The 23,496-nt window shown below is 41.6% G+C and overlaps 1 protein-coding gene across 1 annotated transcript in view; it reads right to left on the minus strand.

The window, feature by feature from the left end:
- Nucleotides 1–15,078: 15,078 nt before the first annotated feature.
- ranbp10 (RAN binding protein 10) overlaps nucleotides 15,079–23,496 on the minus strand; it is a 44,728-nt gene continuing 36,310 nt past the window's right edge. The window contains exons 7-15 of the mRNA XM_080505084.1: nucleotides 23,311–23,423; nucleotides 22,110–22,218; nucleotides 21,846–21,994; nucleotides 21,546–21,762; nucleotides 20,393–20,532; nucleotides 19,854–20,002; nucleotides 18,961–19,072; nucleotides 18,620–18,761; nucleotides 15,079–18,108 (exon numbers count right to left, since the gene is read on the minus strand). Of these exons, the coding sequence (XP_080361210.1) occupies nucleotides 18,631–18,761; nucleotides 18,961–19,072; nucleotides 19,854–20,002; nucleotides 20,393–20,532; nucleotides 21,546–21,762; nucleotides 21,846–21,994; nucleotides 22,110–22,218; nucleotides 23,311–23,423 (1,120 nt within the window). The 3' untranslated portion in view covers nucleotides 15,079–18,108; nucleotides 18,620–18,630. The remainder of the gene's footprint in view (nucleotides 18,109–18,619; nucleotides 18,762–18,960; nucleotides 19,073–19,853; nucleotides 20,003–20,392; nucleotides 20,533–21,545; nucleotides 21,763–21,845; nucleotides 21,995–22,109; nucleotides 22,219–23,310; nucleotides 23,424–23,496) is intronic.

Genomic DNA, 23,496 nt, shown 5'->3' on the forward strand with positions numbered 1-23,496 from the left:
TGTGCATGTACATTTTTGTAGTTGTTTGCATGTAGTTGATTTAGGAAACATAAGAAGAAAGAAAAGCCAGTCCAAAGCTTCACAGAAGCAGGAAACTATTATGCTTTAGTCCATTTTATCTTTTGAATCACAGCCCATAAAGTACCTTGCATCATGCATGAAGCTAATTGGATGTTTCATTGTGAGACTGGATTAAAAGGCCCAAGAAATCGGCTTGAAAAGTAAAAGGAAACCAAAAAGAGCCCATTACAAGCATCGTAGCAGCAGGAAACACAGGAACCAATTGAGCATGATACGTTTTTTTTTTCTTTTAGTTCTAGTTCCTTCTTATACATTTACGTCATGCATGTCTATTTTTGCAACTGTTTGCATGTCTTTCAATAACAAAATGAAGTCAAAACACTCAGGAAAATAAGCCTAAAAAGGAAGAAAGATGGCAAAAGAGTCCATCCCGAGCCTCACAGCAGCAGAAAAATTAGAACTTATTGTGTTGACAAACCAGATTTTACATGTTGCCTTTTGGCTGTAGTTCATGAAAGTAAAGTTCAATAGTTGCATGATGATTTTCATTGTTTTGCGAGTGTTGTATCTTTACAAGAGACCATAGAAAGCTCATCCAAAGCTTCACTGAAGCAGGAAAGGCAAGGAAATATTTTCCCATGATACATTTCACTGTTTGAGTCAGATGATTAAAGAAGCTTTGAATATTTGCAACTTGTATGCACATTTTTGACTGATGTTTATACATTTGATTGTGGACATGAGCTAGAAGACATGAGATACCGACTTGAAAACAAGGGGGGGAAAAACATATGAAGCTGATTTTAAGCTTCATAGCTTCAAGAAAGACAAAAATTATTGGAACATGATACAATTTTTTCTTTTATTAGCATTTATATTATAGTGCTTTAAAATATTTACTGCTTGCATGTGTATTTTAACCCCTTTTTTGCATGTGATTTAATAAGAAAATGTACAAAAAGACACAAGAAAACCAGTAGAAATAAAAAGACAGAAACCATATGGAGCCCATTGTGAGCTTCACAGCTGCAGGAAAGACGTGAAACCATGGGAACATCATACTTTTTATTATTAGCATTCATTGTAGTGTGTATTTGCTCAATGCGCGTGTGCTTTTGCACCTTCTTGCATGTGTTCTAATGAGAAAATGTGGAAAAAGACACAAGAAACCCATTTAAAATGAGAGAGACCGCAAATAAGGTGTTCAATTACCTTTAAAACAAGAGTGAGTTCAGTCTGATGATCACAGCTGCAGGAAAACCAGCCAAATAGGCATCCGCTTGGATTTATGTTACCTTTAAATGAAGTTCATGCACCTACCACTGGATTATTGCATCACAAATTTGCTTTGTATGCATCAGTTTGCAGATATCTCATTGTGAAGGTTACTAAAATGACCCAAGACACCGACTAGAATGCAAAGATATTTGCGAAATAAATCCAAAACAGTCCTTCTTGCGCATCATTATCACTTAATGGCATTTAAATCCATACATATGAAAGTCCTGTTGAATATTTGAACCGTGCCTGAGCATGTTTGATAAATGAAAATGCAGAGGAACAAAAAAAATGAAAAAAAATTAGAAAACGAAGTTAAAAAAGCCACAAAAGGGAACAAAGCGAATGCTCGTCGCTGATCGGGCTAATATCTGAGCCGCTGCTTTTGGAGACAGAACTGAAAACATTGAAGGGATAAAAAGTGATTGCGATTGATTACATATTTGTCTGCTACGAGGGAGCCAGTGGAGGCACCGAGACAAACCCACTGCGTGGCAGATAAACCTGCTTTGATACACACGACACGGGATGTACGCGCAGTTACAGCTGCGCCTGTGGAGCAGAATGCCATCCAACACAACATGCCTGCAGCGAATCCCACCTGAGACCCCGGTCCATTCCGCTCCCGCAGAATTTCAGGATCTGCGATTCTTCGTGGCTGCGTGGCTTCGTTCTAAAACTGTGACATTATCAGCCCCCAACCCCCCCCACCCTCCCTCCCCAACAGCCTCGTCCATATGAAGTGGAAGCATGAATTAGAATAAAGTCCTCGGCTCGAGAGGGGCTCCTTTTTGTATGTGTGTGTCATTAACATGAAATCTTAACCTATTTAAATTCATTGTCATGAGCGAATAGTTAATGATTTGATTAGCTTACCATACATGTGAAAGGAAATTATTCATGTCGGATATGATGGAAAATGATAAAGAGGGTTTTTTTTTTTTTTCCTTCTTCCTCCTCTCTCTCTGTACTGTATAAGAATTACATTTCACTAACAGGCCTTGACAACCTAATTGAACATTAGTTTAATATAGAACATTACCAGAAGAGAAATGAAAGCCCGCTGTCCTTGAACACTGTCAGCTTCATTGTGAGCACTACTGTCTTCTCCCAGTTATTTCTCTCTCTGCCTCTGAGTGAAAAGACCTTCATCCCGAAGTGGAGAGCATAATTTCGCCCGCTCTAATGACACAGAACTATTCAGCTGGCTGCCCATAATTGTTGGACCAGGGCTGGGAGAATAATAGTCCCAAACTCTCACCCTCCGAGCTTTTCTTCCGCACTAGTCTGGGTACGCGCAGTGACCACGCTCCTCCAGAAAGACGGAGAGACGGAGATAACTAGAGCCACTAAGTTATGTGAACTATGGGGAGCCCATTATTTCCTAATATGCGTTTTTTTTTTTTTTTTATGTGAAAATTAGAAGCAGTCTGGACGTGGAGCTAATTCCTAATGTGTCATTCTCTCTGGAGTGAGCGCTCACGGGTTCAACCAGACGACATGTCCTTGTGTGGAGATCCTCAATGTTCCTCGGCTAATACCTGTAACTCAGTGGATGTTAATGAGTACTGAGAAGGGCAGGAAGAGGGGGGGTGCAGCAGCAGTGCTGGTCTAATGAACTCATAGCTCGCCGTACGCTGTCACTCTCCTGCTCAGCGCTGTGACCCGGACAATGCCAGCGCATTGTTGCCCCGGCATTGTGCGCGCTAACCCAGGCACCCAGCGCCCCCATAGAGAATCAATAGCTCCTGTAACTTAAACTTGGTAGTGGTGCGGGCCAGCGGAGGCAGCTGTCATTCTGGGCATTGTCGGTCCTGACAGCAGCTGCTGACGAGGGCATTGTGAGCCGCGAGACTCTGCACCGCGCCGCAGACGCGACGTGGCGCGATGTGGAGGCTGTGCAAGTTCACCGCCAGACGATCAAGATTTCTATCTGAAGGCGCGGCGGCGGCAGCTGAGAGGACGGCTCAGTTCAGGGAGAGAAGGGTCACAAAGTGGCCGAGTCTTCAACATTATTAGAAAAGAAACTTTAAAAATTCTTTTGGGTGCGAACTTGAATCAAGGAAAAAAAAAAAAAATACTCAATTCAAGAAAAAGTTTTCTGGCATAAACCGAGAAATGGTCTGTTTGTCATTTAGGCTTTGTGAGATCAGAGAGGGGAGATGTTTCAGAGAGCAGTTATATTTACATTAAAGTCCTAATTTTAAGGTGAATGCCTTACACTTTCAAAATAGCTTTTTATCTAATGCACCTCTTTGGCAGCTGTGATGAGATTAATTAATCTATAGGGGAACACGTGGAGTTGATTACATGTGAAATTGAAGTGGTATTTTCAGTTTCACAAAAACTTTGTCAGATCTTCTTTTTTGGGGGTGAAATTCTGCCTTTTCATTTCTCTTCTGTCCCTCTGTTACAAACGCTTTCCCCCACAATTTTTATGGAGTCTTTGCTTTTTGTTTGCTTTAATTACTTCATATAAGGCAAGTAGCCTGCGTTCAAACCAAACTGTGGTTTAATTAAACTATGTGCAAACATACACACATACCCAAACAAATATCCAGAGTATTTATGCTTGATTAGTTTTCATTTCAACTCCACCTTTGTTCCTGTCATAATCAATTTGACCACTAGAGGTCACACCACATAGAAACTAATAATATATCCTGAGATGACAGTGTCGTTTTTTAGCACTATACAAAAAAAGCAGAATTTAATATCATAGCGATACATTTCCTGTTGACCGGAAGTGAAAACAAGTGAAAGATAAAGTGACAAAATTGCTCATTAACGTTCAGTTTTACATCCAAACTTGACTGTCAGGGCTGAGATTGGTGAGAGGACCCAGAGATCGACGTGATCAGGGCCGTGCGTACATATAAATGGTCGACTGGAAATCGTATTGTTTTGTGTTTTTCGAATCAGAAAATCCTCCCACACAGGCCAGCCAAATTTGGATAACTATTACTGTGCACATGGAAATGCCAGAGAGGCTGAACATAATATAGTTAACATTCATTTTCTCAGGGTTAACCCGAAAAAATAAGAACAAACAAGACTGGATTTAAAGAGACAGGGCCTTCTGAAAGGATGGACACAGTACCAGGATATGAGGCACCGGGAGAAATGGGAAAGAAAAGCCTGAAGGCGACACATAAAGTAGATACACGAGCGGAGTGGAGAGACAATGAGGCACAGCTGACGACAATCAAGGAGTAATCAACAAGTGGAGGGCGGAGCAACACAACGCCTGAGGGGAGGAGGGATAAAGCACATTTAACCCCGCAGGAAATCATAAATATAAACCAGGACAGAGAGAGATGGACACATGACACATGATCTTGACATTAAACATTGACTGAATTACTTGGGATTTCAAAGTTTCGACCCAAGACTGTTCATGAAGGATCTCTTAGGACATGAAATCAAACATCTTTTACCATTTATAGCTGAAAGCATTCTGGAAATGTGACACATTTGTTTAGATTTCAGTCGGTGAATTCACCTCACACAAACGTATTCCTTGCTTTGCACCACTTTTATTGTTGACGTCGTCAAATACAGTGTTTCACATTTTTAAATTAAAAGCATCAATATGGTACTTTGACTGAAAGTTAGAACCATGTTTCCAAAGGGGCAAAACACAACAGTGTTTGTATTATTACGACATGTATCAAGCATCAGGTCTGGTCATCATTTTTACTCATTTGACAAATCACAGGAAGCAAATCTCAAAGTTAATGTAAAATATTTGATTTAGAGCTTTTTGTCTTGCCGGGATCAGCAATAAGGGAACAGGATGAAATACATAAACAGTTCATTCCCTGGCGCTACATTAATCACAATTACAGCGATAGAATTCATGAACCTGGAAGAAGGAGTGAGTAAAATAGGAAACAAACCGTGAAGACACCAGAAAGGACGGATTTCAAAATGTAGCACTTTTTCAGCAAGCTGTGTCAAAACAGGAGAAAATACTGCATTTTTGAGAGGCTGTTTTCTTATTAGGAATCTCAAAATAAGACGCTGGATTTCCATGGTTACCCATTGAAACCTCTTTTTGTAGATACTTTCTGGGGCAACAATGGAGCTCAATGACACCCCGGATTGAGATTTATAAGGTTTCAGCTCTACAGAAAACACTGATTTTGGTCTATTTTTCTTTTTTCTCTCTTGTTTGGCAGTGAAACGAGAAACACCAGTGACAGTGGGAGAGAGAGAGAGAGAAATAGAGAGAGAGAGAGAGAGAGAGAGAAAGAGAGAGAGAGAGAAACGCTGTAATGCAAAGAAACACCCAATCCTCACCTCGTTAGCAACCAGGATGTGAAAATCAATTAAGGAGTAAACTCAAGGACTCGCCACGTTTTTCTCGGTCCAATATCAGAAAAACAGCGTCGTTTTGGCATTTGAGCTTGAAAAAATGTTTTTATTATGAAAACCATGAGAATCCATTAGTCCTGTGCTGTGATTCCTGTCATCAATCATGCACGTCAAATATTGAATTTGTTACTTAATTCTCAGAGAAAAATGTGATGTGAATTCTTTTTTTTTTTTTTTTTTTTCTCCCCCGTCAGGTGTACCGATATACGGGTTTTTTACATTATACATTTAGCAGCTCTACAACTGCAGGTCCTGCTCCTTAATGGGCTTTAGGCTGAGGTTTGATTGGATCCTGTTGTGCCTCGACCCCGACGAGAACCTGAAAGGCTCCGCGGAGCAGAGCACCCAGAGAGCGGAGCGGAGATGTGAATAGAACGGTATTGAAGCAGGTATTGAGGTCTCCGAGTGTGTGTGCGTGTGTGTGTGTGTGTGTGTGTGTGTGTGTGTGTGTGTGTGTGTGTGTGTGTGTGTGTGTGTGTGTGTGTGTGTGTGTGTGTGTGTGTGTGTTCCTTTCAGGTCTTAAGAGCTCTTATCCCCCGAGCAGTAAAACATGGAGTGCAGCACTCCCCGACCCTGCCGGTCATTTCATCTACTTCCAAATGTCACAGTGTCACAGACCTTTGTTAAGATCAGCAAGCAAAGCAACTGTGTGTGTGTGCGTGCGTGTGCGTGTGCGTGCGTGTGCATGCGTGTGTGATGACATTATTAGGTTAGCTCATGGTGCCTCTAAGGTTTAAGGTTTGAGTTAGAAAAATATTCAATCCAACAATCTTCCATTGACGTCACAGTTCCAGTATGAAAACTTGATCATCATATTCACACGGCCGTGAAGGTTAAACATCTCTGTTGTTTTTCTTTGGATTGTTGTTTGTTATTGGTACACAGACCCAGCGTCCTCCAAGAGGTGGTGAACCTCCGCGTCACCCACTCCACCTACAGGTGATCTCAGTACTCAAACTCTGCTGTATTTGTTTTAAGCTGTTTGCATTTGGTTTTTCAGCCCATACGATTATTATTCTTCTTTCTTTTTTTTTTTTTTCATCATCGAGGAGTAAAATTCCCACTTTATTTTTATCTTAACAAAGACACATTTGTTGTCAGTAAACACATCCTGAGGCGACACCTCTCTCGGGTTTGACATTAGATTAAATCATTGTTTACTTTTCTCACGTTTTTTCTCCTCCTAACGAAATCTTCCATCACCTTAGACAGACGAAACCTCGTATTATGTTTTAAATTTCTCTCATATGTGAAAATTCAAAGTCGTCTTCATTATTTATCGCATCTCTTTCTTTCTTTTTTTTTTTTTATTACTTCTTTTTTAACCAACTCTCATGGATCGACAGGCAAGAGATTCACTTTGATCAGCACTGACCAGGTTGTCAATCATTAGAAATAAACTCGTCTTCAAACATCAGAATCAAAGATCAGGATTCTGTTGAAAGTCCACACCTGCACCACCGGTTCAGACAAATGAGTGATTTTACCTCTTTTTTTTTTTTTATGTGTGTGCCGAATCTTCCTCTCGTCCTCCGGGGGCAGTAATGAGGAGGGAAAGCCTTGTCGGTCAGCGTGTGGCGTGGGGCCGTTTACCCGCCATTAAAGATTAATAGAAACGGAGGAACGGCGGAGGGGTCAGCGGGGCCGAGGCCGGCGATATTAAGAGGAAATGGGAAGGAGCCGGGAGGCTGCAGGCGGGCTCGCAGCTAAACAAGCCATTATCATTCATTTACAGGAGATTTGTCATTCACAACACAACCTGCCTCCACAAAGTGAGAGTAAACACGTACCTGGCTGCTTTATTCACCTCCGTCTCCTCTTCTCACAACTTATTTTCTTTCATCTGCTTGTTTTCTTTTCCTTGGGTAATATTGTCTGTTTTTTTTTTTTTCCCCTCACATCACGTTTATATTTTTTGTTGTTTATCTTTCTTTTTAACCCTCCTCTCATCATTTCTCCTCTTTTCTCTGCTATTTTCACTTCACTTTTATTCCCTTTGTTTACTTTTTTTTTTTGCTTTGACTCTTCTGTCCCTCTTTTTTTATTTCTCTTTTTCTGTCTTCTCTACTCCGGTTATTCATTTTTCTTTTTATTATATTTTCTTTCTCCCACATTTTGATCCTTTCTGTCCTTTCTATTCCTTATGTTTTGCTTTCATTTTCTTTTGCTCTCTTCCTATTTTGTCTCATCTTATTCTTTTCTTTTTTTGATTTTCTTGTTCTCTTTCCCTTCTTTCTATTTTGTCCTTTTTCTTTCTAAGCTTTATTTCATTTTCGTTTATTTCTTCACCCTATTTTTCAATCTTCCTTTTTTTTTTTACATTCCTTCGGTTTTTCTGCCCCATCTTAATTTTTTTCTTCTTTCTTCCTCTTTTATAGTTTTCCCATCCACTGCTTTATTCATTTTAATTGTTTTCTTCATTCTGAATTTGTCTTTTATCATTCCTTCTCATCATTTTTCGGTGCACATTCTTTCCTTTTTGTTCTTCCTTTTCTGTTTTAATTCATTCTCTTCTTTTGCCTTTCTGTTTTATATTTTCCGTCCTTCTTTACTTTATATTTATTCTATCAGTGTGGTTTTCTTTCCTCTTTCCAGCTTTTTTCTTCTTTCATTTCCATTTCTTTTCTTTTGTAAAAAGTATTTCCTCTTTTTCTTCCATCCTCTCTCTTCGCCGTTTCTCAGTTTTTTCTCTTCCCTTCCCTTTTCTTTCTTTACTTACCTTCAGTTGGATTTTTTTTCTGTACCTTTTGTTCTTCCTCTTAGATTCTGCTTCTGTTCTGCTTTCTTCCAGTTTCTTTTTTCCTCTCCTAATCTTACCTTGACTCTGTCCTTTATTATTTCTTCCCTTCCTTTCCTCCTCACCTTGCTTCACTCCTTCCTTCCTTATCCTACACAGATCCAGCTTTATTGGCAGAGCTTTAGAGAACCAATATTAGGAGATTAAACTAGTGTCCGTTTTCCTCTTGTGTTATTAAAGCGGCCATCGGCTCCGCCTCCATCTTCAGTGTGTTTGAGATCTCTCTCCCTCCAGAGCGGAGAGCTCGCGGCCCAGCCGGGGATCCTCCACAAAATACCCACCTGGGCGAAGCCGGTTGTTTACGAGACGACGCTCGGCTAAATGAATTCATCAAGGTGCTTCATTTCTCCCACACCATGGTTCCCCCCCCACCCCTCCTGTTTGCATCAACACATGCAAATCCGAAGTGGCTGGGCGTCCCTTGATGTTTACGGCATGTGTGATGAATGAATAAAGAGACGGTGATTCATGTAATGAATGCGATGAAATAAAGTGCATCTAGGTTACTCATTATTAAGCAGTGTCAAGTGTGTCGTTAGCTTGTGTAATGTGTTCATGTGATTTGCCTTAGAGAACAGTAATAACCTCTCCCGCTGTCTATATATATTTACAGTATATATATAGATTGATGTAGATATTTGAGTAATTCAGCTTTTTCACAAACCGTGTGGCACGCCGTGGAAGACTAGTGATTTTGTTGTTGTAAATTTAGATTTCTAACAACAAGTCACAGTCTACCTCAGTGTTCCACACCATAACGTCCCTCCTCCCCCGTGACTCCGCCCAGTATCTCCCTACTTATTCTGTCGTTTATTTGATTAGCTTGATGACATAGAGAGCTCAGGTATTCCTGGTGGATATGTCCTGTGAGTTCTTGTTTATTCACAAGTTGAGTTCTTGAAAGTGAAACAAGTCAAAACCCTGGATATATAAGGGAATATAAAGAAGGAAGAAAGGAAGGTTAAAAACTTAAGATATAGACTTGGTTATTTGATTAAATGCACCGATTTAGTTATACTAATATTACCCACTCATTTAGTTTACTGTCGGCATACTGAGGCTTTATAAGCAGCAATTATAACCAAGTCAGATCTCTGAAAAATTATAGATTGACCAACTTCATTTACTGACTTAACTTATTGACTAAAGTATTGACTTTGTTAACTACTGAGAATACTGACTCAGTTTATTGACTAAAGTGACTGAGTTTACCAACTTTTCTTGTGGTTTAGCAACTTAGTTTACAACTGAAAACTCGATTGGTTGACTACATTTACCAACTTGGTGCCCCAGTTTTCTTTGTTGACTGAATTTACTGACTTAATCTATTGACACTTTATTACTAATCAAACCTCATTGACTGAAAAACATTGGTAAATTCGGTTTATTGACTAAGTTCGCTGACTTGGTGTAATTTATTGTCTTTGAGGTATTATCAACTCGGTTTACCACTAAGAATTCTTTCTCAACTGAATAACTTAATTTACTAAAATTGTTCGCCACTTTGTGTGTTGACTTAATTTATTGATTTAGTTTGCCAGGTTCGTACATTACTAAGGTTACTACACACTCTGTCCAGTCAGTTCATGGCTTATTGGACTGGGGGGGGGGGGGGGGGGGGGGGATCTGCAAGTAATGAACAAAAATGTTTCAAGAGATTTTTGAAAATGTGAAGGATTTTATTAATCCTTCCAAAGAGCTCAAATGTCCATCACATATGAATACGAAGCGGTGGCACATGAAGGTGTTTGGGGATGATTGAGGCGGATACACAAAGCTTGCACGATGACGACAGAGTGTGTTTTCATATTGTTCTGTATGGACTGGTTGTGTTAGTAGTGATTCTTATGTGTGACTCTGAACAGAGTGTAAAATCCCTCACGTAGGACTCACAAGCTGGACTTTCATGCAAGATTTTGCCAGAAACGCAATAAGATTCCAATAAAATGAGAAGGCTGGGATAGGTTGTACCTGAGGATGAAGAGAATTTCCACCACTGCAGGATTTGTTGCACTTCGATCGAACTGAAACAGAAATGTCAGATTTTACCGGAGAGCTTTTTTTTTTTTTTTTTTCTCCCTACCCTTTATTTCTCTGGTTTGGTGATGAGGACAAACAGATGTGCTTCGGTTTCAAAACCCTCCACAGAGCTCAAGGTAGTCCATTTTAACCTTTATCAGTTCCACAGCTGTCGGGGGTGTTTGTGTTTAAAAGAAAAAAAAAGAAAAAATACCCCACCACTTCAGGCTTTAATTAACATTTCTCTATAACGCTGGCTGGAAAAGTAGTCAAGTTTCTCATATGCTATTTGCTGTGGGAGGTTAGAGGAATGAAAACTTAATTTCTGGGGTTGTATAGATTGAATGGTTTCAATGTAGGTTCTGCAAATGTTCTGCCTTTTCTCTCGCTGCCATCGCACGATCATCCCTTTTTTTCATCTTCCCCAAGGTAAGTACATTTCTAATATATATTATAATTTGTATTTTGGTTGACCTTGTTTGAGAATATACTTGAGATTCCCTGTCGTTCAACATGATACTACACAAATAAACACTCCTGAAGCAAAAGTAACCTTGTGTCTTTCTTTGTGGTCCTTTTCTCCTGTTGTTTGTACTTGTGTACATTTTCCACTGCACCTGAAAATAAAATAAAATAGAAAAAAAAATAATAATAATAAAGAAATAAATAAACTGGAGACTGCAGACCCTGCGGTTCATGTGAGCTGATTAATGCTCTGCGCTCTGCATATTCCACCCCATTGTACATCTCAGCCAGACTCCCAACTGTGGCAATCAATTCAATCAGCAGTGCTTATGAACCCATTTCAATCTCGCTGAGAGCAGGCGGGGGCTGCATCCTTCCACTGGCCTCGGAGTAATTACTGTTTAGTCAAGCCAAAAGGGACGGATGGACGGATAGATGGATGGATGGATGGATGGATGGAGTCATAAAACATATCCCTAATGACTCGCATGTGACTATGAATATGCATCACAGCGACTGGGCGATGGGAGCGGGTGTTGCGATATCTACGCCCACCTAAACCCCCCCTCCCCCCCTCCCCAATCCTGCAGCCACAATCCGAAGGCCAGGGTTCTCCCAGTGCTGCGAGGACGTCTGTTGGGCCTCGGGGGCGTGAAATGTACGATGTCTGAAGCGGCCCACTGCTCCCACCCGGCGAATAATTACAGGCTCAGGCCTCTGCCAGAGACCGAGAGGGGCTACAAGCCAACGCCGGCCCGGCTCAAAGCGCTGACCTCCGGGTGGGCCGCCATGTGGGTCCGTGTCACTGGGCCGCGAGTCTGAAGGGCTTCTGAGAGCTTCACACGTGGGAGGTTACAGATGAGGAGGTTATTGTTTATCGCTTGCCTGTTTGTTTTTTCCTTCTTTTTTTAACCTATCAATGTACACGTTACAGCAATATTTCTGAAAGTGTGGGAGGATTACAGAACGTGAAGCACACTGGCCCCCTCCACCCCCAACTCTTATTCTGTCTGTCACAAATACACAATTTACTAATTTTATTCACATTATTACTGTAGCACTTACCAGCACATTGATTAAGGGAGGGGGGGGGGGGGGGGGTACCCCAATGAGAGAGTATGCAGAGGGAATTTTAGTTTGGAGGGGATAAAATAAAATGTTACATAGTGTAAAAACACAACCAAAATGACTGCAGTGTAAAATCTCAACCATTTCTCACACATTCACTATAAACTCACACAAACATCATTTTCCACACACTAATTAATTCTGAATGGACAAAGCCTAATGTGATGTACGACATCTGGAACCGTTTGAGTTGTTTATGACATTTAACATGTGAAAACCTTCTCATCCTATACCAGAGTTGCTGGTATTCTTACATTGAAAGGTTTTCCTCACTTGGCTCCCCCAATTTTATTTGCAGATTATACGTATATTAATATATTTCACAAGTTCTGATTTATTTGTTTAACTTCCTCCACATAAAACTCCATGGTATCACATTTCCAATCATGGCTGATTTTTTTTCTCAATTTGATGGGCAAAACCCTCATTTTAATGCTCCTGTTTGCACATGAGGTCACTCATGGTGTTATCCTCAGCTTATAACCTGATTTAAAAAAAAATGAAAAGAAAAATTAACAATAGCGCGGTAGGTTTTCATGCTTGTATTTTAAATCACACCCTCTATGATTTGACCAAGAGGCTAAAAGCCTGTTTGCTTTGCTTATTGAGGTTGACCACCTGATACGCCCTCCACAGGTCATCAGTTCATCACTGGACAAACACACAGGCAACCACTCACATTCACACTCGGGGGGGGGGGGGGGGGGGGGGGGGGATTTAGGGTCACCAATTAACCTCACATGCATGTTTTTGGATTGTGAGCGGAAGTCGGAGTACAAGGAGGAAACCCACACGGAGAAAATGCAAACATGGAAATGTTCAAACCTCCGAGTCTGGTTTATGCAAAGGTTTCTACCCGTTCTAAGGACTTTTTCCTTTCCACAGTCGCTTCGCTTGCTCACGTGGGCCAGTTGGGTTTCTCTCTGTAAAAAGCACCTAGAAATGACCGCGTTGTATTTGGTGCTATATAAAGTTGCATTGAATTTCTCTTTGTTATGATTTTAAGTCAAAAATGTAAATGGTAACGCAATTTTCCTCCCTGCACCCCAGATGTTTTCCGCTGAAGCCCTCCGGTCGGTCCCCGCTCCACGCTTTGAAAACCCTTCATCTCACCTCTCGCTGGCTCCGGTCTCTTCCCCCTCTTCAGCGAATTAGTTCATTCTATTTTCACGTTTCTGCGACATTTTGCATGAGAATCCTGCAGGAAAACACATGGCTGGTTTCACTGCAGGGTCGCAGAGGTCAAACACGTCAGCGTGCAATTCTCACTTGTTTACTCGTCTCCGTTCCATGAAAACATGACGACGCACACAACCTTTTACACGGCGGACCAAATGTTTCTGAAACAGCCTTGACCCCCACGCCCTGTGAGCAACACAGGAAATTACTGCACAAGGTCTCGCAGAATTAAAACCCTGCAGGGGTGTTTGAATATTATAGTGTTTTCACAGTGCTTTATTGACGCAGAAACCAAGCCTTGGGGAAGCACTGATTAGAGGAGAGAGACTTAAATATGGGGACTTGAAGGAGTAGCGGCAGTCTTGTTTTGTATTCCGTATGGCCTGTGTGAGAGAAGAGCTCCTGTTGCCTTTGAATAAACAACCCTTTGCATCAAGTTAATGTCTGGTCATCGTTCATCTTCCTGAATCACCTGCATCACCGGGGAACATCAGTTTTAATGACATTAATGATATATATATACTCACACTGTATGTTTGCATAGTATTGCTTTGCAAAAACAAGACCACAATAGATTTAACTGGTAGATTAGTCATTGGTGTTGTGCGATGTGCTGATAGAAAGTGATGCAGAGGGCGAAAGCTCAGTCAACTATTAACAATCAGACTAAATCAATCAGATATAAAATAAAATTAGAAACAATGTGTACATTTTAACTGCATCTCCATAAAGCCATACACGTCGTTCACACAGTACTTCAAGGATTAATGGGTAAAGTTCACGCTCCATAATAATGATCATTTTGAGTTTTGTTGTTCTTTTATTCATATATACAGGGCCACAGTTACACAGTATATAAAATTAGTTGAACTATTCTGGCTAATGCGTATTTCTGTCTCTTGTTCAGGCTAAAATACCGGTGAAAAATCATCATCATAGCGGCACAGCCTGATAAATATTAAAGTTATTTCCAGAAGAGGAAATAAGCTCAAATATAACAGTGTTGATTAATCAGATTTTGTGTGTGCGCGTGTGTGTAAAAGCCGAGGTTTCTATGTGATGATTTATTAAAGTGTTTTTCAGCCGCCTACTGCCCTCTGCTGTCCGCACGCTGTAATGTCACCCTCTCTTTCAAGACGAGGAAAATCGACACACGCGCAGGGAGAACATGCAAAACTCAGCACAGGATTAACTTTTAGCTATAAAATACGATCCTAAAAGCTAATTGGCATCAACATTCGATCCTTGGTTTGTTATTGATATGGATACTTTTGATTTGTTCATGAAGGAGGAGTAACGATTAAGAGATTAGAAATGTCTGCACAATCTCTATCTAAGCGCAATTCTTTTTTTTATATTCCATATATATAGTTTTACAAACTCAACATCCCATCTTGCACTTGCATTTTCTTAATTCTTCTATTAACATTGAGAACTTGTGAAATCAGTTAGGTGAACAGCAGTAGGCCAAAGCATCACAAACCTTTTGTTTTGTTCCTTTTGTCAACCTGCTGTCTTTAAATGTTGTCTAAAATGTTTATGTTGACAATGTTAAAAGTAAGTGCATAAAATTTTTTATGAAATAAGACCGGGAAAATTTCACTACAGCTCGAGTTCTGAAGCTGCTCTGACTCCATCTTTGTCTATTTGATTAAAATCCTTTTGTATTTCTGCTTCCAACTTCAGCTAAATGTCCATTTCCTGCCTCCACCCTCATCAGTGGTCCTAATATTGTGGCTGACTGGTGTAACATTGGGAATAAAATGACAAACACACCAAATAAAAACAGGACATCGGCTGTATGCTTATGGATGTATTTTAATAAAAATAATTCTGTCAAAATTAAACAGAATACAATATTTCTTTTTTTTTTTTTAACATGTTTCCAGTATAGTTTTTTTTATTTTATTATTATTTTTCCTTTTTTTATATTGTTTTAAAGGTTTTAAAAGTCATGCTAAGTAGAGGGTAACTCATTTCACAATTTTTTTTCATTTTCATTTTTTTTTTTTATTCTTTTATTGTTGCTAAAACTCAAAAGTCCCAAAAGGAAAAACAAAACAAAACAAAACAAAAAAAAATGATAGAAGTCAATTGTGCACAGCTCATCTGTGATGCCCTTGGCCAGTTTCCAGGTGTATGTGTGTGTGTGTGTGTGGGGGGGCTCTTCAGGGGCCCCCCCGCCATCGACCCTCCTTTGCATTTTAAAAAAAAAGGTATTTTCTATGTAAGTGGGTTTGGAGGGAAGGCGAGTGAAAGGCAGAGGCTTTCAGAGTGTGTGACAGGAGTCTTTCACAGCTGTGGAGGTGGAAGTTGTGAGCGTAGACTTTATTTGTTCGGAATTTAAACACACACACACACACACAAAAAAAAACACCTGCCGGAACTCAACAATGTGAACACACGAGTCCAAGATTCAATAAATCTACACCTCAGGGGGGATCCACAAGATTTACCAGGTCAGAACAAAGCAGACGGAGTGACATCCTAAAAAAAAAAAAAAAAAAGTAACCTAAAACAAAAATCTGGAGTTTTAAGTGTTTAACGGGAAAAAAAACAAGTTGAAGAAAACGATGGTGGAAATCTGCAAGTTAATGGAGATGAAGACAGAATTACGCTGGAGTCTGAATACAGTGACACATTGGAAAAGAGAGCCAGCGAGTCAAATCCAAAATAAATAAGACATTATGAGGTGAACACATGCGTTCACTTCGTTCTCCAACTCAAACGTTGGCAGTTCGAGTTCTGAAGAAGTCTTAAAATAAAGTTAGAAATAGTCGAACTGACAGTTGTTTCTTTTCAATGAATGAATCAAAAAGATTTTCTTCTTAGGGGAACTGCACTGTAATGTAGCAGCGGTGATGTAAAAAGTCTGTTATTTTTTTGTTTGGCGGGAAAAAAAAAAACTAAGAATCGAGCACTGATGTTAACTTTCATTCCCTCCCAGTTAAACGCATTGAAATACATACAAATAATTAACTTTACTTATTTTATGGCTCGTTTCAAATAAATCTGTTGCTTTGATGGCTGAGCAAAGCTGGAAACAGACTTTTGAATATTATTCTAACTATTCTGCATTTTAACCCCGAACAGGTGGAGTATTCTCTCAATATTCTGACTTTATTATAAAGGTTTTGACTTCTTCAAGAAGTGTTGTGTGTTATTTAATTTAACATTTAACTGAATTGTTTCCGTCGTTTATTAAAGTTTGATGTTTTTCCGACACCAAAACGTTGCTTAAAACAGACTTCTGAATATTGTTTTGATCATTTTCGCTCCGCTTTGTATCTTTTCAACATTTGAAATGCATTCAGATGGTTAAGATCACACTGCATTCAGAAAGGACATCATGCATTATTTCTACAACTTGTATGAATGTATTTATTTCATAATGTCTTATTCATTAGAAACAGCTGGTTTATGGTGACTTTGAGTCAAATTTGACTCCTCAAAAGAAAATAATGACAAAAAGGGGTAAATCTCATAGTGGCCAGCAGCTGAAGTGACATTTTACACATTGTGAAGACAATCTTTCAAATGGCTGTATGTGACAGAAAATCCCACCCCCCCAAAAAACACAACCCAAGAGCAGGTTTTAACCACCTGTAAACCTGGCTGGAACTCGAAATGAGAACAAGCCTGTGATTTAATTATCACAAAGTGCACCCTGATATTAAAAACCCTCCCGTCTGGTGAATGATTACACCTTTTTATGTGAAATTGTAATTGCGGCAGCAGCAGCGACATGCACACAGCAGGTCGGACTGTGGAGGACGTAAAAGAAAAAAGGTGGGGGGAGAGAGAAGCTTGCATTAATGAAATCCCCGGGGGAGGCCTGACTTTTAGACGTATGCACACTGTGCTTGTTAGCCCGCCTTTGATACTGATTTCCTCGACACTGGCATCAAGGTGACCACGATAATAGTGTTGGACTCGGCGGTGAAGGCGGGGTGACGCCGGCGCTGAGCTCCACCACAGTGCCGATCGTTGCTGTGGCAAAATTAAGGCTTCGACACCTCAAAAAAAAAAAAAAAAGAAATTTCAATTTAATCCCCTTTCATCACACCGGTTCGAGTGTTCGCCACCCGCAAAGAGCCTCCGCTTCTCATTTTCAAGGCTGCATCCTGTTCTTTGGCTACTCTTACTTACATTTTCTACTCTTCGGGCCTCAAAATACAACCTTTAATTTATATTGCCACCTTGCTGGAATTATCTCGAGCCCCATTCTGGGTGGTGGCGTCGGCCCCGACTGAGCCGAGGGCGCGCTGCTCACAGTACGAGGTGTCTTTTGTATCTCGGGACACAAAAATCCTCCTACAGGTGTATATTCTGCGCCGTTGATCCCATTAAAAATAAAGTCACAGACCTCAGGTGTTGTTGGCAGGTGGAAGGTGGAAACCAGCGGGCAGGTACTGAGGTTTGTGATATGGCGAAGAGGGAGAACAGTGACAGTGAAGATACTGGTTGATGCATCCGCTTCCAGAAGAAAAGAATAAAAAAAAAGGGGTGGGGGGGTGGGGGGGGGGGATTACAATGTTTTTTCTAAAGATGAGCACAACAAACTGACAAAAAAAAGAACTAATAATAATAATATTAATAATAATAACAATAATAATAATAAAAAAAAAAGGCTAGATAAACAGAATAATAATTAATTATCTTTAAATAGTGTCACACATTTCTTTATTTGATAATACTAAATGAAAAAGGAAGCTTTCTTCTCTCCCGTCTGTGGCGGGCTCGTTCCTGATGGACGGCCCAACGCACCAATCGCGCGCATGCTCGCTCCTCTGTCGCCATGACAACCGCCTGCCGGACTTCTCTCAGTGCTACTTAACGATAACCTGCGGAGAGATGTTTGTCACTTTTAACCACGGCGGGGAATAAAAGAGTCGAAAGAAGCCTGAAAGTGACGTGTTTACTGTATTTTAAGTTTAAATTGGCAGTTCCTAACGTTTCTCTTTGAAGCCGCCCAGCGTGCTCGTGATGGGGGTCCGCAGCCTTCATTACCACTTTCAATCAAATAAAATCTGTCTGGAGCCACAAAACATGTTAAAACTTTAATGTGAAACGCAACTCTTGAAGTTATATAAATAAATAACTATCTCCGGCTGCTTCGAAGTTCCATCTCTACAATTTTGAACTGAAAAATGTAATTTGCTTTTTAGCCGTTTTTTTTACCCATTTGAGCCATTTTATTTTATTTTTTTCAACAATATGCAAATACATTTGACGTTAGAAACACACACGTTATTTCACACATCGTGTGTGACGTGCAGTTTTAAAAACCAGATAAAGAACGAAGCTCGATCGTGTTTACTGTATAGGTTTCTTTAAGATGTGTGGTTTTCTCACCTGGCCCTGGGCTAGTGCAAAAAGTTGTCTACTCTGGCGAAAGAGCAGGACCCGGACCGGACTCGAGCCATGAGCTGGACACACTCTGTGGCCTGGCCCAGCGCCAACATCAGCGGCGGCTGTTTAGGCAGATTTTGAGACTCTGGAGGCAAAAAGAACAACATCAACAACAACACAATTTAAAGAGGGATTGTGCAAAAGATGTAAACGTTTGAAGAGTTTTAACCTTCAGAGAAACATTGGACTTGTTCCAGAGTTTCCAGGAACATAAATAAAGATCACAAAAACAACAGAAAAACAATAGAAAAACAATAGAATAGCATCATTATGATAAAACTGACCCAGTATGGCGCTGTTGAGTGCAGAGCAGAGGGATTCTCTCTGCGTCGGGTCTAACTGTTGCCCCACGGGGCAATTCCACGGGTCTGAGTAGGCTAACAGGCTGAACGCATCCTGCAGGGAGGGAGAGAGGGATGGGGGGAGAGAGAGAGAGAGAGAGAGAGGGAGAGAGAGAGAGAGAGAGAGAGAGAGAGAGAAAATACTGATGAAAATGATCAAACATGTAAATACTTTTAAATGACAAAAGAAATAGAGTTTAAAAACTGATCTTAGTGCATTTATAGAAACACAAACTGTGGCCTTAGCTTGATTTCAGTCACAAACATTAATTTATATGCTGAAAGTCCAACAATTTAAATTATCATCATTTGGGGGGAAAAAAAACAACTAATTATTGAGGTGACGTCTCCAGTCCAGCTCTAAAGTTACAAATAAACACGGAAAATCTCCTATAGGTCCAGACTTGTGCAGATTTGAGGCTCTTAACATTTTATTTTAAAAAAATTTTTGGGGGTCTTAAATGGCTTATTTATGAGTAAACATGAAAATGACACACTTGAAATAAACACATTCCCAAAACAAATAAACAGATTTATTTTCCCCATTATCATCTTGATGAGGACAATCTCATAATGCTGCTGAGGGAGCCAGAGCGGAACTGCTTATTCGGCAGAAATGACCTTCTGCTGGGGCTGCTAATCTGACCCCTGGTGGCCAAACGTGTGAGAACACTCAAACCGCCGCGACGCTTCCGCCCTGCACAGAACAACCGAGCAGGATTTCAGCTGGTGCCAGCAGAATAAAACCGCTCCTCCAACCCCCGTTCACATCTGTCGCAGCACAGCTGGGTGCTGACATGTCCACACCGTGTGCAGTGAAGTGTGTGTGTGTGTACCTGTAACATCTTCTTGTGTGTGGCGTTCTTGCCGTACTCGCGGCACAGCTGTTCGTTGAGCGTCTGCAGCTCCCGCCCGAACTGGATCATCCTCTCCGTGGCCGCCTGGTTCCCCCCACAAAGCTGTCTGCCATTACCACAGCCCTCGTCTGAGCGGACAAACGCCAACACGCGACAAGTGATTCATCAAATTCATCAAACCTCACACTTTTCCTTTCATGAATAAACTGTTCTCATAATCAAGTCGCAGAGCGTGACGGCCAAGAGCACGGAACGTTACGTTTATCGCACTTCAGACATGACGGTTGTAAACGTTACGATGTCCGTGACTATTAAATTCTTTAAAATTACAGACTTACAATTCCCACAAACATTATTCCCCATTTAATCCCAGGACCGCCTCTCCTAAGTCTATTTCTAGCCGGTTACTATTTATTAGTAATCCTGTTAAAGACGAATGACAGAGGTGTGCCACTTGTGTCATTACTGGTCGAGGTTAAGAAGTTCCCTGCGTGTGTGGAGGTGCCGGGTTTCCGTACCTGTGACCCCGTTGCCGATGCTGTTGTCGTCGGGCTGGAGGATTTCTTCGTGTTTGTACGTGCCGTTCATGATCCGCGCCGAGGAGCCTTCGACGACGCCGTTGGTGTAGTGCTCGGCCTCGATCTCCATCTCGCTGTCGCTGCACGCACGGACGAGCACACACCACAAACGTCACGCAGGAAATCTGCGACGCTACATGACGAAAGACTTTAGGAGCAGATCCTTAAAGTGCTTGGAGCCGGAGACTCCATGGGTCTGACGTATTTGTCAGACACTTGATTGGATTGAGAACTGAAGCATATGCAAGACAAGCCAATACTTGAAACTTGGTTTGTTTCTGCTCCTCAAATTGTTTCTGATCCATTTGTTGCTTGACAACAGGACTCCTCCTGCTGAAAGGGTCCATCAGGGAACAATTGTGCCAGGATGTCAGGACCCAAGATTAGAAAGCAGAACCTTCTCACATTGTTGGCGTTTTCACTGGTCAACATGAAGACCCCCGACAGCTCTGCAGCCTCAATGGGCAGCCGTCCCAATTTCCTCATTGTCCACCTTTGATGCTGACTAAACGTATCTCTCCAAGAAACAGGAGCCACGATGAAGAGATCACCAGTGTTATTGACTTCCCTCGTCATATATAAAGAGGGGCTAATTACACCCAATGTGATGTAATAATCCCAAACGTGAAGGAGCTCCATCACTTTCTGCACGTTGCGTCGTACAGAAAGTCGTCCTCCTGGTAATCGCTCCATTTGCCGACATTGATTACATATTAATGTCTTAAATAGACTGCAGTCATGATTTATTGATGACACTCTCCCTCATCACAATCAGCTGTCAGCACGATAAAGATAATCTGGAGCACGGCTCACTGCATCATCCATTTAGCATGCACGCACACACACCTTTGTTTTGTTTTTTGTGTGCACAATACAGCCCTTCCTTCCTTCCATTTTTCTCCTTCCTTCCCATACTGAACCTCACTCTGTTAAAACATTCCTTTGTAATAAAACACGTGAGATTGCCCTGATTGCAGTAGAAACCTCAGTCGACTAACGAGACAACACAGACTGATGCAGTAAATATATTTGTGTGTTTACCTGCAGAGGAACAGAGTGGTGGTGGTGGGGGATGGGGGGGGGGGTCTCTCACCTGGTCTCCTGGGTGCTGTTGGCGCTGTGCGGCTGGCTCTTGGTCGAGTCGGAGGAATTGGACTCGGAGTAGTTGATGGAGGACGGGGAGGAGGAGGTGGAGGAGGAGGCGGAGGAGGACGCGCTGGGGTATTTGACGCTGCCGCCACCCACGCCGCTGTGGTTCTTTGACTTGTTGGGGGGGGTCACCCCGTTACTGCAGGTGGGGCTGTCTGCTCCTGTGGGGGGGACAAACACAGGTTTTAGACTGGAGACGGACTGGGGCCGACCTGCTGTGTCTGTGTGTGTGTGCGTTGTGTACCTCCAGGGTGCAGGTGTGTGTTGCTGGCTCCGTGGCGGGGGCTGAGGCTGGGGGAGCCGGGGTAACTGTCCTGGGACTTAGGGGAGCGGATGTTCAAACACCGGACTTCGCTGTCCGTACCGTTCACCATCTCCACGAACTGACGACACCTGGAGGTTCAACACGTGGCGGCGTTAAGTGTGAGACCTTGACGTTTCTCTCCACACTAAAGCACAGAATCTATTTCACCGTCGCCTCTGGACCTTTGACAACTCATTGACTCACTTTAGCATGAATAGTAGGTTGGGGTTACGTTCTAACAGGCCGGGGTAAAGCTGCTGAGTGGCTTCTATGGCTTCACCCACCCGTCCTGCCAGAACCAGCTTCTGTATTCCTGTTACAAGAGGAAATCAAGTCACTGACCGTCAGTAAATTGTACTTAAAAATACTTATACTTTCTCCTTTCATTCTTCAAAACTGGCTGCATATGGTCATATATGTAAATGCATAATGCCTGCCAAGCCAGCAACACCAAAAGAAGAGTGAAAATGTATTTCAAAATACATGGTGGAAGTGTTTGTTGACGTTGGCTGCAGCTTTGGCGAGTCACTAGTGCGAAGCAAAGACCAGATTGAGTCATAGGAAAGGCATCAAGAAGCTGGATCGTATTTCACTTTGTAGCTTCAACAGTATTTCATACCTGGTGGCGACAGGGCAGAAGTCAAATGTCACATTCAAGGAAATTGACAATGAACAAGGTCAACAAAGTGCTCTGCTTCTGAAACACTGCTGGTTGGAGGTGCACATGAACCAGGGGCAGAAAAAACCCCACAGCTCAGTCACAGCTGATGTAAAATAGGGAGAAAGAGTTCTGTGACTTGGAAGACCAACTTTGCAATGTGATGACCCTTCTAGGCTGCCGTACATTCCAGCTAGTCGGCCACAAAGTAGGGCTGCATTGATATTAGGAGAAGACGGGCCTGTTGTTACTTTGTTCTTCTAAATATCTCAGCAGACCTGCCGACTAAGACGTTAAAACTGCAGTTCCTACAACGGCGATTCAGAACCAAAGCACTTTGTCGACTTTGATTTTTTTGTAATTTTTCATTGATTTGGACTTCTGCCGTGTGACCGCCTGGCATGTCCAGGCATGTTCTCATTTGCCCTTCAGAATCGGGTCAACTGGATGTGGCCATATGTCGAGGAAGTCCATATATTGCACGACCAAGTGCAGTTGACCCAATTCGTATTATCCGGATGTGTGTACTTCACATGTTCACATCTCAATAATGATACATTTGTGATATATTGTGCAGCCCTGGGTGAAAGCATGCCTGGTTCTGGATTAAGCACTCCTGCAGTTATTAAGGTTCCTCGCTGAGGAACGATCTCCACTTTAACTTCAACATTTCACAACTTGTTAGAATTTTAGCCACTGACAATAATATGAGGACTAAAGTTAAAGCTGCTTGATTTGTGGACTCACTCTGTCTGTTCTTTATAGATGTCTGGTCCTCTTGTATCATGGTCTCTGTGGCTCTGGCGAACGCTGTTGCAGTGGCACAGTACCCATGGTGCACCAGGTAGCTGGACACCATGCTGTGAATAGAAAAAAAAAATTTCCGGTTATTCTTTGAAATGCTGCTCCCTTTTTAAACTTTTAAACCCCATA

The sequence above is a fragment of the Blennius ocellaris genome (assembly GCF_963422515.1).
Source record: "Blennius ocellaris genome assembly, chromosome: 11".
In the NCBI taxonomy this organism is placed as follows: domain Eukaryota; kingdom Metazoa; phylum Chordata; class Actinopteri; order Blenniiformes; family Blenniidae; genus Blennius; species Blennius ocellaris.